Source organism: Lithobates pipiens, unplaced genomic scaffold, assembly GCF_037356315.1.
Source record: "Lithobates pipiens isolate NorthernLeopardFrog02 unplaced genomic scaffold, aLitPip1_a1.2 Scaffold_126, whole genome shotgun sequence".
Lineage (NCBI taxonomy): Eukaryota > Metazoa > Chordata > Amphibia > Anura > Ranidae > Lithobates > Lithobates pipiens.
In genome coordinates, this window is record NW_027507714.1 from 493,008 (window position 1) to 507,565 (window position 14,558).

General features: G+C 53.8%; 1 protein-coding gene across 1 annotated transcript in view; it reads left to right on the forward strand.

Moving 5' to 3' along the window:
* The first annotated feature begins 7,432 nt into the window (after positions 1-7,432).
* The window catches only part of LOC143973863 (T-cell differentiation antigen CD6-like), a 171,456-nt gene continuing 164,330 nt past the window's right edge, over positions 7,433-14,558 (forward strand). Inside the window, exons 1-2 of the mRNA XM_077474735.1 lie at positions 7,433-7,562; positions 12,656-12,958. Coding sequence (XP_077330861.1) covers positions 7,487-7,562; positions 12,656-12,958 — 379 coding nt within the window. The 5' untranslated portion in view covers positions 7,433-7,486. The remainder of the gene's footprint in view (positions 7,563-12,655; positions 12,959-14,558) is intronic.

The window sequence follows — 14,558 nt, forward strand, 5'->3', positions numbered from 1 at the left end:
ACCTCCTTCCTTGGGTTCCCTAGTGCTCCCAATGTCTCAGTGCTGCCATCCACCTCCTTCCTTGGGTTCCCTAGTGCTCCCAGTATCTCAGTGCTGCCATTCACCTTCTTCCTTGGGTTCCCTAGTGCTCCCAATGTCTCAGTGCTGCCATCCACCTCCTTCCTTGGGTTCCCCAGTGTTCCCAATGTCTCAGTGCTGCCATCCACCTCCTTCCTTGGGTTCCCCAGTGTTCCCAATGTCTCAGTGCTGCCATTCACCTCCTTCCTTGGGTACCCCAGTGTTCCCAGTGTCTCAGTGCTGCCATTAACCTCCTTCCTTGGGTTCCCTAGTGCTCCCAATGTCTCAGTGCTGCCATCCACCTCCTTCCTTGGGTTCCCTAGTGCTCCCATGTCTCAGTGCTGCCATTCACCTCCTTCCTTGGGTTACTTAGTGCTCCCAATGTCTCAGTGCTGCCATCCGCCTCCTTCCTTGGGTTCCCTAGTGCTCCCATGTCTCAGTGCTGCCATTCACCTCCTTCCTTGGGTTACTTAGTGCTCCCGATGTCTCAGTGCTGCCATTCACCTCCTTCCTTGGGTTCCCTAGTGCTCCCAATGTCTCAGTGCTGCCATCCACCTCCTTCCTTGGGTTCCCTAGTGCTCCCAGTATCTCAGTGCTGCCATTCACCTCTTTCCTTGGGTTCCCCAGTGTTCCCCATGTCTCAGTGCTGCCATTCACCTCCTTCCTTGGGTTCTCCAGTGCTCCCAGTATCTCAGTGCTGCCATTCACCTCTTTCCTTGGGTTCCCCAGTGTTCCCAATGTCTCAGTGCTGCCATTCACCTCCTTCCTTGGGTTCCCTAGTGCTCCCAATGTCTCAGTGCTGCCATCCACCTCCTTCCTTGGGTTCCCTAGTGCTCCCATGTCTCAGTGCTGCCATTCACCTCCTTCCTTGGGTTCCCCAGTGTTCCCAATGTCTCAGTGCTGCCATTCACCTCCTTCCTTGGGTACCCCAGTGTTCCCAGTGTCTCAGTGCTGCCATTAACCTCCTTCCTTGGGTTCCCTAGTGCTCCCAATGTCTCAGTGCTGCCATCCACCTCCTTCCTTGGGTTCCCTAGTGCTCCCATGTCTCAGTGCTGCCATTCACCTCCTTCCTTGGGTTACTTAGTGCTCCCAATGTCTCAGTGCTGCCATCCACCTCCTTCCTTGGGTTCCCTAGTGCTCCCATGTCTCAGTGCTGCCATTCACCTCCTTCCTTGGGTTACTTAGTGCTCCCGATGTCTCAGTGCTGCCATTCACCTCCTTCCTTGGGTTCCCTAGTGCTCCCAATGTCTCAGTGCTGCCATCCACCTCCTTCCTTGGGTTCCCTAGTGCTCCCAGTATCTCAGTGCTGCCATTCACCTTCTTCCTTGGGTTCCCTAGTGCTCCCAATGTCTCAGTGCTGCCATCCACCTCCTTCCTTGGGTTCCCTAGTGCTCCCATGTCTCAGTGCTGCCATTCACCTCCTTCCTTGGGTTCCCCAGTGTTCCCAATGTCTCAGTGCTGCCATTCACCTCCTTCCTTGGGTACCCCAGTGTTCCCAGTGTCTCAGTGCTGCCATTAACCTCCTTCCTTGGGTTCCCTAGTGCTCCCAATGTCTCAGTGCTGCCATCCACCTCCTTCCTTGGGTTCCCTAGTGCTCCCATGTCTCAGTGCTGCCATTCACCTCCTTCCTTGGGTTACTTAGTGCTCCCAATGTCTCAGTGCTGCCATCCGCCTCCTTCCTTGGGTTCCCTAGTGCTCCCATGTCTCAGTGCTGCCATTCACCTCCTTCCTTGGGTTACTTAGTGCTCCCGATGTCTCAGTGCTGCCATTCACCTCCTTCCTTGGGTTCCCTAGTGCTCCCAATGTCTCAGTGCTGCCATCCACCTCCTTCCTTGGGTTCCCTAGTGCTCCCAGTATCTCAGTGCTGCCATTCACCTTCTTCCTTGGGTTCCCTAGTGCTCCCAATGTCTCAGTGCTGCCATCCACCTCCTTCCTTGGGTTCCCCAGTGTTCCCAATGTCTCAGTGCTGCCATTCACCTCCTTCCTTGGGTACCCCAGTGTTCCCAGTGTCTCAGTGCTGCCATTAACCTCCTTCCTTGGGTTCCCTAGTGCTCCCATGTCTCAGTGCTGCCATTCACCTCCTTCCTTGGGTTACTTAGTGCTCCCAATGTCTCAGTGCTGCCATCCACCTCCTTCCTTGGGTTCCCTAGTGCTCCCATGTCTCAGTGCTGCCATTCACCTCCTTCCTTGGGTTACTTAGTGCTCCCGATGTCTCAGTGCTGCCATTCACCTCCTTCCTTGGGTTCCCTAGTGCTCCCAATGTCTCAGTGCTGCCATCCACCTCCTTCCTTGGGTTCCCTAGTGCTCCCATGTCTCAGTGCTGCCATTCACCTCCTTCCTTGGGTTCCCCAGTGTTCCCAATGTCTCAGTGCTGCCATTCACCTCCTTCCTTGGGTACCCCAGTGTTCCCAGTGTCTCAGTGCTGCCATTAACCTCCTTCCTTGGGTTCCCTAGTGCTCCCAATGTCTCAGTGCTGCCATCCACCTCCTTCCTTGGGTTCCCTAGTGCTCCCATGTCTCAGTGCTGCCATTCACCTCCTTCCTTGGGTTACTTAGTGCTCCCAATGTCTCAGTGCTGCCATCCACCTCCTTCCTTGGGTTCCCTAGTGCTCCCATGTCTCAGTGCTGCCATTCACCTCCTTCCTTGGGTTACTTAGTGCTCCCGATGTCTCAGTGCTGCCATTCACCTCCTTCCTTGGGTTCCCTAGTGCTCCCAATGTCTCAGTGCTGCCATCCACCTCCTTCCTTGGGTTCCCTAGTGCTCCCAGTATCTCAGTGCTGCCATTCACCTTCTTCCTTGGGTTCCCTAGTGCTCCCAATGTCTCAGTGCTGCCATCCACCTCCTTCCTTGGGTTCCCCAGTGTTCCCAATGTCTCAGTGCTGCCATTCACCTCCTTCCTTGGGTACCCCAGTGTTCCCAGTGTCTCAGTGCTGCCATTAACCTCCTTCCTTGGGTTCCCTAGTGCTCCCAATGTCTCAGTGCTGCCATCCACCTCCTTCCTTGGGTTCCCTAGTGCTCCCATGTCTCAGTGCTGCCATTCACCTCCTTCCTTGGGTTACTTAGTGCTCCCAATGTCTCAGTGCTGCCATCCGCCTCCTTCCTTGGGTTCCCTAGTGCTCCCATGTCTCAGTGCTGCCATTCACCTCCTTCCTTGGGTTACTTAGTGCTCCCGATGTCTCAGTGCTGCCATTCACCTCCTTCCTTGGGTTCCCTAGTGCTCCCAATGTCTCAGTGCTGCCATCCACCTCCTTCCTTGGGTTCCCTAGTGCTCCCAGTATCTCAGTGCTGCCATTCACCTCTTTCCTTGGGTTCCCCAGTGTTCCCCATGTCTCAGTGCTGCCATTCACCTCCTTCCTTGGGTTCTCCAGTGCTCCCAGTATCTCAGTGCTGCCATTCACCTCTTTCCTTGGGTTCCCCAGTGTTCCCAATGTCTCAGTGCTGCCATTCACCTCCTTCCTTGGGTTCCCTAGTGCTCCCAATGTCTCAGTGCTGCCATCCACCTCCTTCCTTGGGTTCCCTAGTGCTCCCATGTCTCAGTGCTGCCATTCACCTCCTTCCTTGGGTTCCCCAGTGTTCCCAATGTCTCAGTGCTGCCATTCACCTCCTTCCTTGGGTACCCCAGTGTTCCCAGTGTCTCAGTGCTGCCATTAACCTCCTTCCTTGGGTTCCCTAGTGCTCCCAATGTCTCAGTGCTGCCATCCACCTCCTTCCTTGGGTTCCCTAGTGCTCCCATGTCTCAGTGCTGCCATTCACCTCCTTCCTTGGGTTACTTAGTGCTCCCAATGTCTCAGTGCTGCCATCCACCTCCTTCCTTGGGTTCCCTAGTGCTCCCATGTCTCAGTGCTGCCATTCACCTCCTTCCTTGGGTTACTTAGTGCTCCCGATGTCTCAGTGCTGCCATTCACCTCCTTCCTTGGGTTCCCTAGTGCTCCCAATGTCTCAGTGCTGCCATCCACCTCCTTCCTTGGGTTCCCTAGTGCTCCCAGTATCTCAGTGCTGCCATTCACCTTCTTCCTTGGGTTCCCTAGTGCTCCCAATGTCTCAGTGCTGCCATCCACCTCCTTCCTTGGGTTCCCTAGTGCTCCCATGTCTCAGTGCTGCCATTCACCTCCTTCCTTGGGTTCCCCAGTGTTCCCAATGTCTCAGTGCTGCCATTCACCTCCTTCCTTGGGTACCCCAGTGTTCCCAGTGTCTCAGTGCTGCCATTAACCTCCTTCCTTGGGTTCCCTAGTGCTCCCAATGTCTCAGTGCTGCCATCCACCTCCTTCCTTGGGTTCCCTAGTGCTCCCATGTCTCAGTGCTGCCATTCACCTCCTTCCTTGGGTTACTTAGTGCTCCCAATGTCTCAGTGCTGCCATCCGCCTCCTTCCTTGGGTTCCCTAGTGCTCCCATGTCTCAGTGCTGCCATTCACCTCCTTCCTTGGGTTACTTAGTGCTCCCGATGTCTCAGTGCTGCCATTCACCTCCTTCCTTGGGTTCCCTAGTGCTCCCAATGTCTCAGTGCTGCCATCCACCTCCTTCCTTGGGTTCCCTAGTGCTCCCAGTATCTCAGTGCTGCCATTCACCTTCTTCCTTGGGTTCCCTAGTGCTCCCAATGTCTCAGTGCTGCCATCCACCTCCTTCCTTGGGTTCCCTAGTGCTCCCATGTCTCAGTGCTGCCATTCACCTCCTTCCTTGGGTTCCCCAGTGTTCCCAATGTCTCAGTGCTGCCATTCACCTCCTTCCTTGGGTACCCCAGTGTTCCCAGTGTCTCAGTGCTGCCATTAACCTCCTTCCTTGGGTTCCCTAGTTCTCCCAATGTCTCAGTGCTGCCATCCACCTCCTTCCTTGGGTTCCCTAGTGCTCCCATGTCTCAGTGCTGCCATTCACCTCCTTCCTTGGGTTACTTAGTGCTCCCAATGTCTCAGTGCTGCCATCCACCTCCTTCCTTGGGTTCCCTAGTGCTCCCATGTCTCAGTGCTGCCATTCACCTCCTTCCTTGGGTTACTTAGTGCTCCCGATGTCTCAGTGCTGCCATTCACCTCCTTCCTTGGGTTCCCTAGTGCTCCCAATGTCTCAGTGCTGCCATCCACCTCCTTCCTTGGGTTCCCTAGTGCTCCCATGTCTCAGTGCTGCCATTCACCTCCTTCCTTGGGTTCCCCAGTGTTCCCAATGTCTCAGTGCTGCCATTCACCTCCTTCCTTGGGTACCCCAGTGTTCCCAGTGTCTCAGTGCTGCCATTAACCTCCTTCCTTGGGTTCCCTAGTGCTCCCAATGTCTCAGTGCTGCCATCCACCTCCTTCCTTGGGTTCCCTAGTGCTCCCATGTCTCAGTGCTGCCATTCACCTCCTTCCTTGGGTTACTTAGTGCTCCCAATGTCTCAGTGCTGCCATCCACCTCCTTCCTTGGGTTCCCTAGTGCTCCCAATGTCTCAGTGCTGCCATTCACCTCCTTCCTTGGGTTACTTAGTGCTCCCGATGTCTCAGTGCTGCCATTCACCTCCTTCCTTGGGTTCCCTAGTGCTCCCAATGTCTCAGTGCTGCCATCCACCTCCTTCCTTGGGTTCCCTAGTGCTCCCATGTCTCAGTGCTGCCATCCACCTCCTTCCTTGGGTTCCCTAGTGCTCCCATGTCTCAGTGCTGCCATTAACCTCCTTCCTTGGGTTCCCTAGTGCTCCCAATGTCTCAGTGCTGCCATCCACCTCCTTCCTTGGGTTCCCTAGTGCTCCCATGTCTCAGTGCTGCCATTCACCTCCTTCCTTGGGTTACTTAGTGCTCCCAATGTCTCAGTGCTGCCATCCACCTCCTTCCTTGGGTTCCCTAGTGCTCCCATGTCTCAGTGCTGCCATTCACCTCCTTCCTTGGGTTACTTAGTGCTCCCGATGTCTCAGTGCTGCCATTCACCTCCTTCCTTGGGTTCCCTAGTGCTCCCAATGTCTCAGTGCTGCCATCCACCTCCTTCCTTGGGTTCCCTAGTGCTCCCAGTATCTCAGTGCTGCCATTCACCTTCTTCCTTGGGTTCCCTAGTGCTCCCAATGTCTCAGTGCTGCCATCCACCTCCTTCCTTGGGTTCCCCAGTGTTCCCAATGTCTCAGTGCTGCCATTCACCTCCTTCCTTGGGTACCCCAGTGTTCCCAGTGTCTCAGTGCTGCCATTAACCTCCTTCCTTGGGTTCCCTAGTGCTCCCAATGTCTCAGTGCTGCCATCCACCTCCTTCCTTGGGTTCCCTAGTGCTCCCATGTCTCAGTGCTGCCATTCACCTCCTTCCTTGGGTTACTTAGTGCTCCCAATGTCTCAGTGCTGCCATCCGCCTCCTTCCTTGGGTTCCCTAGTGCTCCCATGTCTCAGTGCTGCCATTCACCTCCTTCCTTGGGTTACTTAGTGCTCCCGATGTCTCAGTGCTGCCATTCACCTCCTTCCTTGGGTTCCCTAGTGCTCCCAATGTCTCAGTGCTGCCATCCACCTCCTTCCTTGGGTTCCCTAGTGCTCCCAGTATCTCAGTGCTGCCATTCACCTCTTTCCTTGGGTTCCCCAGTGTTCCCCATGTCTCAGTGCTGCCATTCACCTCCTTCCTTGGGTTCTCCAGTCCTCCCAGTATCTCAGTGCTGCCATTCACCTCTTTCCTTGGGTTCCCCAGTGTTCCCAATGTCTCAGTGCTGCCATTCACCCCCTTCCTTTGGTTCCCCAGTGCTCCCAGTATCTCAGTGCTGCCATTCACCTCTTTCCTTGGGTTCCCCAGTGTTCCCAATGTCTCAGTGCTGCCATTCACCCCCTTCTTTTGGTTCCCCAGTACTCCTAGTGTCTCACTATATGCATGCTGTTCTTGGATTTTTTTTTTGTGTTGTCTGCTGGAATTCATGGGCTCTTTGAACATGTTTATTACATCACAACACTAAACATTTTACTTAGAGCCTCAGGATAACACCTGAACAGAAATAGCTGGTTTGGTTCTCGGTAGTTCTTCCATATGCCAGTTTATGGTTGTAATGTATGTATTGTGGCAATGAGACCTTATAGAGTATACTAGAATGCCAATGTTACAGCTCAATCTGCACACTGAACTGGAGCTCAGATTCAGGAGTGTCCCTCATAGAAACCCGTGCCACACGGTGGGTTTGATGCTCCTTAGACTTTACAGTCCATACCTCTTGCCGGGGGCACTTACCTGTGACACACACTAAAAGGGGTGAGAGCAGTGTACTTCCCTGATTTTACCTCTGTATTTGTTTAGACATGGGGCCCAGGTACAATGAATTTTACAAATTCAGGAAAGCACAGCTGCACAACTAGTAGCTGCAAATGCAGAAAACCACAAGAGCTCACCACCTCCTGTAATTCACCCGACCTACATGCCTTTTCATCTACTTCCTGCAAAACACCAGCCACAAAAACTGAAAGACAAGGTAGTACGGGGGTGTAGGCGGAGAAGAGACTGAGGCTTGCTGGAGGTTATGGCCACCAAACCACTGGACACATTTTACTTTCATCTACTTTGGATGTGCGCGGCGGCTGGTGCTGGACTGACGGGTGAGTAGAAGGCTGACCGCATTGGGTCGTTCTAAAACAAACTGACATGAACTGCTTTACTGAATGATTTCAGACATTCCTTGTTGTAGTGAGAGGCACAATCCAGACATAGATGCGGTACAATTGGTTATTGAAGATGAATTTTACTTCTTATTTTTATCTGTTCCTTTTGTCATTGGAGCAACTAATAATAAAAGAAAGGCGATTTATAGCTGTGAGCGAAGAGAAGAACCACATGTCTAAGCCTTTGGTTTCCATTGTTAGTTAATGGCTGTCATGGCACCAAAGCCAATGTTCTGCCAATGTCGACGCCGTAATTACAGATATGTTAGTCTGATAGTAGGAAGGATGTTCGAGGGTTTTATAAGAGACCACAGTGACTGCCAGAGAACGGTGATATAGGTGGTAGCCACATCCATTCACAAAGTAACCTCGTTGTCTTTTTTATGAGGAAGTATAAAACTTCAGAGAATTTCAATCGAGTCGCCATTGCTAGACGGAAATGAAAGCGCATCTCTCGTAATATATCAAAGCACCAATCACCCGTTATCGACAAATCAGCACTTCAATGGCGGGAATTTCTTGGGGGTTTAATAGGCCACCATATTCTATATATTTGTGTACGAGGCCATGCCTATTGAGGTGCTGATTTGGCCATAATGGGTTTTGGGTGCTCTGATACAATACCACAGAAAAATGTTCTTTGCCTTCTAGCAATGGTGTCTCAATTTTGTTGTTTGATGTAAAGTCACCCTAGACTCCAGACCAGTCTAAGGCTTGTAGGCCCAAGGGGGGTTGCATGGTATAAGTATAGAATTTAAAGGGGTGGCTGTGGACATGGTATACTTGGACAGAGGGGTGGCGGTGGACGTGGTATACTTGGACAGAGGGGTGGCGGTGGACGTGGTATACTTGGACAGAAGGTTGGCTGTGGATGTGATATACTTGGACAGAGGGGTGGATGTGGAGATGATATACTTGGACAGAGAGGTGGCTGTGGATGTGGTATACTTGGACAGAGGGGTGGCTGTGGATGTGGTATACTTGGACAGAGGGTTGGCTGTGGATGTGATATACTTGGACAGAGGGGTGGATGTGGTATACTTGGACAGAGGGGTGGCTGTGGAGATGATATACTTGGACAGAGAGGTGGCTGTGGATGTGGTATACTTGGACAGAGAGGTGGCTGTGGATGTGGTATACTTGGACAGAGGGGTGGCTGTGGATGTGGTATACTTGGACAGAGGGGTGGCTGTGGATGTGGTATACTTGGACAGAGGGGTGGTGGTGGACGTGGTATACTTGGACAGAGGGGTGGCTGTGGATGTGGTATACTTGGACAGAGGGGTGGCTGTGGATGTGATATACTTGGACAGAGGGGTGGCTGTGGATGTGGTATACTTGGACAGAGGGGTGGCTGTGGATGTGGTATACTTGGACAGAGGGGTGGCTGTGGACGTGGTATACTTGGACAGAGGGGTGGCTGTGGATGTGGTATACTTGGACAGAGGGGTGGCGGTGGACGTGGTATACTTGGACAGAGGGGTGGCGGTGGACGTGGTATACTTGGACAGAGGGGTGGCTGTGGATGTGGTATACTTGGACAGAGGGGTGGCGGTGGACGTGGTATACTTGGACAGAGGGGTGGCGGTGGACGTGGTATACTTGGACAGAGGGGTGGCTGTGGATGTGGTATACTTGGACAGAGGGGTGGCTGTGGAGATGATATACTTGGACAGAGAGGTGGCTGTGGATGTGGTATACTTGGACAGAGGGGTGGCTGTGGATGTGGTAAACTTGGACAGAGGGGTGGCAGCGGACATGGTATACTGAATGGAGGCCAGTGGAGGGATTGGTAGAGAGGGATGGAGGACACTGAATGGAGGCCAGTGTAGGGATTGGTAGAGAGGGGTGGAGGACACTGAATGGAGGCCAGTGGAGGGATTGGTAGAGAGGGGTGGAGGACACTGAATGGAGACCAGTGGAGGGATTGGTAGAGAGGGGTGGAGGACACTGAATGGAGATCAGTGGAGGGATTGGTAGAGAGGGGTGGAGGACACTGAATGGAGGCCAGTGGAGGGATTGGCAGAGAGGGGTGGAGGACACAGAATGGAAGCCAGTGGAAGGATTGGCCGAGAGGGGTGGAGGACACTGAATGGAGGTCAGTGGAGGGATTGGTAGAGAGGGGTGGAGGACACTGAATGGAAGCCAGTGGAGGGATTGGTAGAGAGGGGTGGAGGACACTGAATGGAGACCAGTGGAGGGATTGGTAGAGAGGGGTGGAGGACACTGAATGGCAGCCAGTGGAGGGATTGGCAGAGAGGGGTGGAGGACACTGAATGGAGGTCAGTGGAGGGCTTAGCAGAGAGGGGTGGAGGACACTGAATGGAGGTCAGTGGAGGGATTGGTAGAGAGGGGTGGAGGACACTGAATGGAGACCAGTGGAGGGATTGGTAGAGAGGGGTGGAGGACACTGAATGGAGGCCAGTGGAGGGATTGGTAGAGAGGGGTGGAGGATACTGAATGGAGGCCAGTGGAGGGATTGGCAGAGAGGGGTGGAGGACACTGAATGGAAGCCAGTGGAGGGATTGGTAGAGAGGGGTGGAGGACACTAAATTGAGGTCAGTGGAGGGATTGGTAGAGAGGGATGGAGGACACTGAATGGAGGTCAGTGGAGGGATTGGTAGAGAGGGGTGGAGGACACTGAATGGAGACCAGTGGAGGGATTGGTAGAGAGGGGTGGAGGACACTGAATGCAGACCAGTGGAGGGATTGGCAGAGAGAGGCGTGGTGGCATTCCGTATCTTAACCAGAACCAAATCATAGCCTTCCAACCTAACCCCACTAGAAAGGAGGCCTCTGGAATGGCTTAGTATGGATCTGAGCCTAACCCTCCTATGGTCATTCTGTTCAATTAGGGCAAAACATGGGTGATCAAAGAGGGAGCCCCAAGACGTAGGTACAGTAATCAACACCGACTAATTAACTAAAGGTCCTGAGAGTCCCTACTCAATAACACCAGAACATAGGAGAGTATGGAGGGAGCCCCAAGTCTTTACTCAATAAATTTTATGAACATTCAAATCACCCGAAAACTTCATTCCTCTTCACTTTCCATTTTCAATCATCTGCGGGTGGAATACATCAATGGGAATTCGCTGATACCTGAATATTCACACAATTTGTACACAGAGATTCTCCTCTATTATTATTATTATTAACCCAACTGTCCACAACGGCTGGAGAACTGTCCACAACGGCTGGAGAACTGTCCACAACGGCTGGAGAACTGTCCACAACCGCTAGAGAACTGTCCACAACCGCTGGAGAACTGTCCACAACGGCTGGAGAACTGTCCACAACGGCTGGAGAACTGTCCACAACGGCTGGAGAACTGTCCACAACGGCTGGAGAACTGTCCACAACGGCTGGAGAACTGTCCACAACGGCTGGAGAACTGTCCACAACGGCTGGAGAACTGTCCACAACGGCTGGAGAACTGTCCACAACTGCTGGAGAACTGTCCACAACCACTGAAAAACTGTCCACAACCGCTGGAGAACTGTCCACAACGGCTGGAGAACTGTCCACAACTGCTGGAGAACTGTCCACAACCACTGGAAAACTGTCCACAACCGCTGGAGAACTGTCCACAACGGCTGGAGAACTGTCCACAACGGCTGGAGAACTGTCCACAACCACTGGAGAACTGTCCACAACCGCTGGAGAACTGTCCACAACCGCTGGAGAACTGTCCACAACAGCTGGAGAACTGTCCACAACGGCTGGAGAACTGTCCACAACTGCTGGAGAACTGTCCACAACTGCTGGAGAACTGTCCAGAACCACTGGAGAACTGTTCACAACCGCTGGAGAACTGTCCACAACGGCTGGAGAACTGTCCAGAACCACTGGAGAACTGTCCACAACCACTGGAGAACTGTCCACAACGGCTGGAGAACTGTCCACAACGGCTGGAGAACTGTCCACAACGGCTGGAGAACTGTCCACAACCGCTGGAGAACTGTCCACAACCGCTGGAGAACTGTCCACAACGGCTGGAGAACTGTCCACAACCGCTGGAGAACTGTCCAGAACCGCTGGAGAACTGTCCACAACGGCTGGAGAACTGTCCACAACGGCTGGAGAACTGTCCACAACGGCTGGAGAACTGTCCACAGCCGCTGCAGAACTGTCCACAACGGCTGGAGAACTGTCCACAACGGCTGGAGAACTGTCCACAACCGCTGGAGAACGGTCCACAACCGCTGGAGAACTGTCCACAACCGCTGGAGAACTGTCCACAACGGCTGGAGAACTGTCCACAACGGCTGGAGAACTGTCCACAACGGCTGGAGAACTGTCCACAACTGCTGGAGAACTGTCCACAACTGCTGGAGAACTGTCCACAACCGCTGGAGAACTGTTCACAACCACTGGAGAACTGTCCACAACGGCTGGAGAACTGTCCAGAACTGCTGGAGAACTGTCCACAACGGCTGGAGAACTGTCCACAACGGCTGGAGAACTGTCCACAACGGCTGGAGAACGGTCCACAACGGCTGGAGAACTGTCCACAACGGCTGGAGAACAGTCCACAACGGCTGGAGAACTGTCCACAACGGCTGGATAACTGTCCACAACGGCTGGAGAACTGTCCACAACGGCTGGAGAACTGTCCACAACGGCTGGAGAACAGTCCACAACGGCTGGAGAACTGTCCACAACGGCTGGAGAACTGTCCACAACGGCTGGAGAACGGTCCACAACGGCTGGAGAACTGTCCACAACCGCTGGAGAACGGTCCACAACGGCTGGTGAACTGTCCACAACCGCTGGAGAACTGTCCACAACCGCTGGAGAACTGTCCACAACCGCTGGAGAGGGGTCACCAGTCATCTCTGTAGGCTGTGCCGGGATTATGGACTGGCGGGTCTTGGGGTGGACAATGGACTGGCAATGATTTCCATTCTCTTATTGTGAATTTTTCCTTCTCTTGTGTGGAATTTTCTTTTGTATGTTGAGGTCTTTATTTTTTTCTGTGGTTTTTGTTGGATTTTTATGTCTTATATAATTTTCCTTTTCATTCTCAGATTTCCCGTTTCTTCGATTTGATGGCGGTGACAAGCGGTGTGAAGGGGTCATTCAGCACGGACATGGGAACAGTTGGCTGCCATTGTGTATAACATATTTCACTCAGGACTTAGTGTCTCTGATCTGTAGAGAGATGAAGTGTGGACCTCCAATATCAGATCATCCTATAGAGCTTCGCCCGCTCTACAACTCCTCCACTGCACTGAATGTTTCCTGCCCCATACTGGAGGATTGGAGGAACTGCAGTGTCTCACCTATTCCAGCTGCTAAGTGTGATGGAGCTGCTTTCTTATACTGTGCAGGTAAGTCATACCTGAGGGGCTCTAACCCTGACCCTCTAAGTCCAGGACAGGGCCCCCACCCTGGACAGAATATCCAGGACAGGGCCCCCACTCAGGACCTACATACCTGAGGGGCTCTAACCCTGACCCTCTAAATCCAGGACAGGGCCCCCCACCCTGGACAGAACATCTGGGACAGGGCCCCCACTCAGGACCTACATGCCTGAGGGACTCTAACCCTGACCCTCTAAATCCAGGACAGGGCCCCCACCCTGGACAGAACATCCAGGACAGGGTCCCCACTCAGGACCTACATGCCTGAGGGACTCTAACCCTGACCCTCTAAATCCAGAACAGGGCCCCCACCCTGGACAGAACATCCAGGACAGGGCCCCCACTCAGGACCTACATGCCTGAGGGACTCTAACCCTGACCCTCTAAATCCAGAACAGGGCCCCCACCCTGGACAGAACATCCAGGACAGGGCCCCCACTCAGGACCTACATACCCGAGGGGCTCTAACCCTGACCCTCTAAATCCAGAACAGGGCCCCCACCCTGAACAGAACATCCAGGACAGAGCCCCCACTCAGGACCTACATACCCGAGGGGCTCTAACCCTGACCCTCTAAATCCAGAACAGGGCCCCCACCCTGAACAGAACATCCAGGACAGGGCCCCCACTCAGGACCTACATGCCTGAGGGGCTCTAACCCTGACCCTCTAAATCCAGGACAGGGCCCCCACCCTGGACAGAACATCCAGGACAGGGCCCCCACTCAGGACCTACATGCCTGAGGGACTCTAACCCTGACCCTCTAAATGCAGGACAGGGACCCCACCCTGGACAGAACATCCGGGGCAGGGCCCCCACTCAGGACCTACATGCCTGAGGGACTCTAACCCTGACCCTCTAAATCCAGAACAGGGCCCCCACCCTGGACAGAACATCCAGGACAGGGCCCCCACTCAGGACCTACATACCTGAGGGACTATAACCCTGACCCTCTAAATCCGGGACAGGGCCCCCACCGTGGACAGAACATCCAGGACAGGGCCCACACTCAGGACCTACATGCCTGAGTGGCTCTAACCCTGACCCTCTAAATCCAGGAAAGGGCCCCCAACCTGGACAGAACATCCAGGACAGGGCCCCCACTCAGGACCTACATGCCTGAGTGGCTCTAACCCTGACCCTCTAAATCCAGGACAGGGCCCCCACCCTGGACCGAACATCCGGGACAGGGCCCCCACTCAGGACCTACATACCTGAGGGACTCTAACCCTGAGCCTCTAAATCAAGGACAGGGCCCCCACCCTGGACAGAACATCCAGGACAGGGCCCCCACTCAGGACCTACATACCTGAGGGGCTCTAACCCTGACCCTCTAAATCCAGGACAGGGCCCCCACCCTGGACAGAACATCCAGGACAGGGCCCCCACTCAGGACCTACATACCTGAGGGACTCTAACCCTGACCCTCTAAATCCAAGACAGGGCCCCCACCCTGGACATAACATCCAGGACAGGGCCCCCACTCAGGACCTACATGCCTGAGGGGCTCTAACCCTGACCCTCTAAATACTATACAGGTAAGTGACACTGGAGACCCTAACAGTAA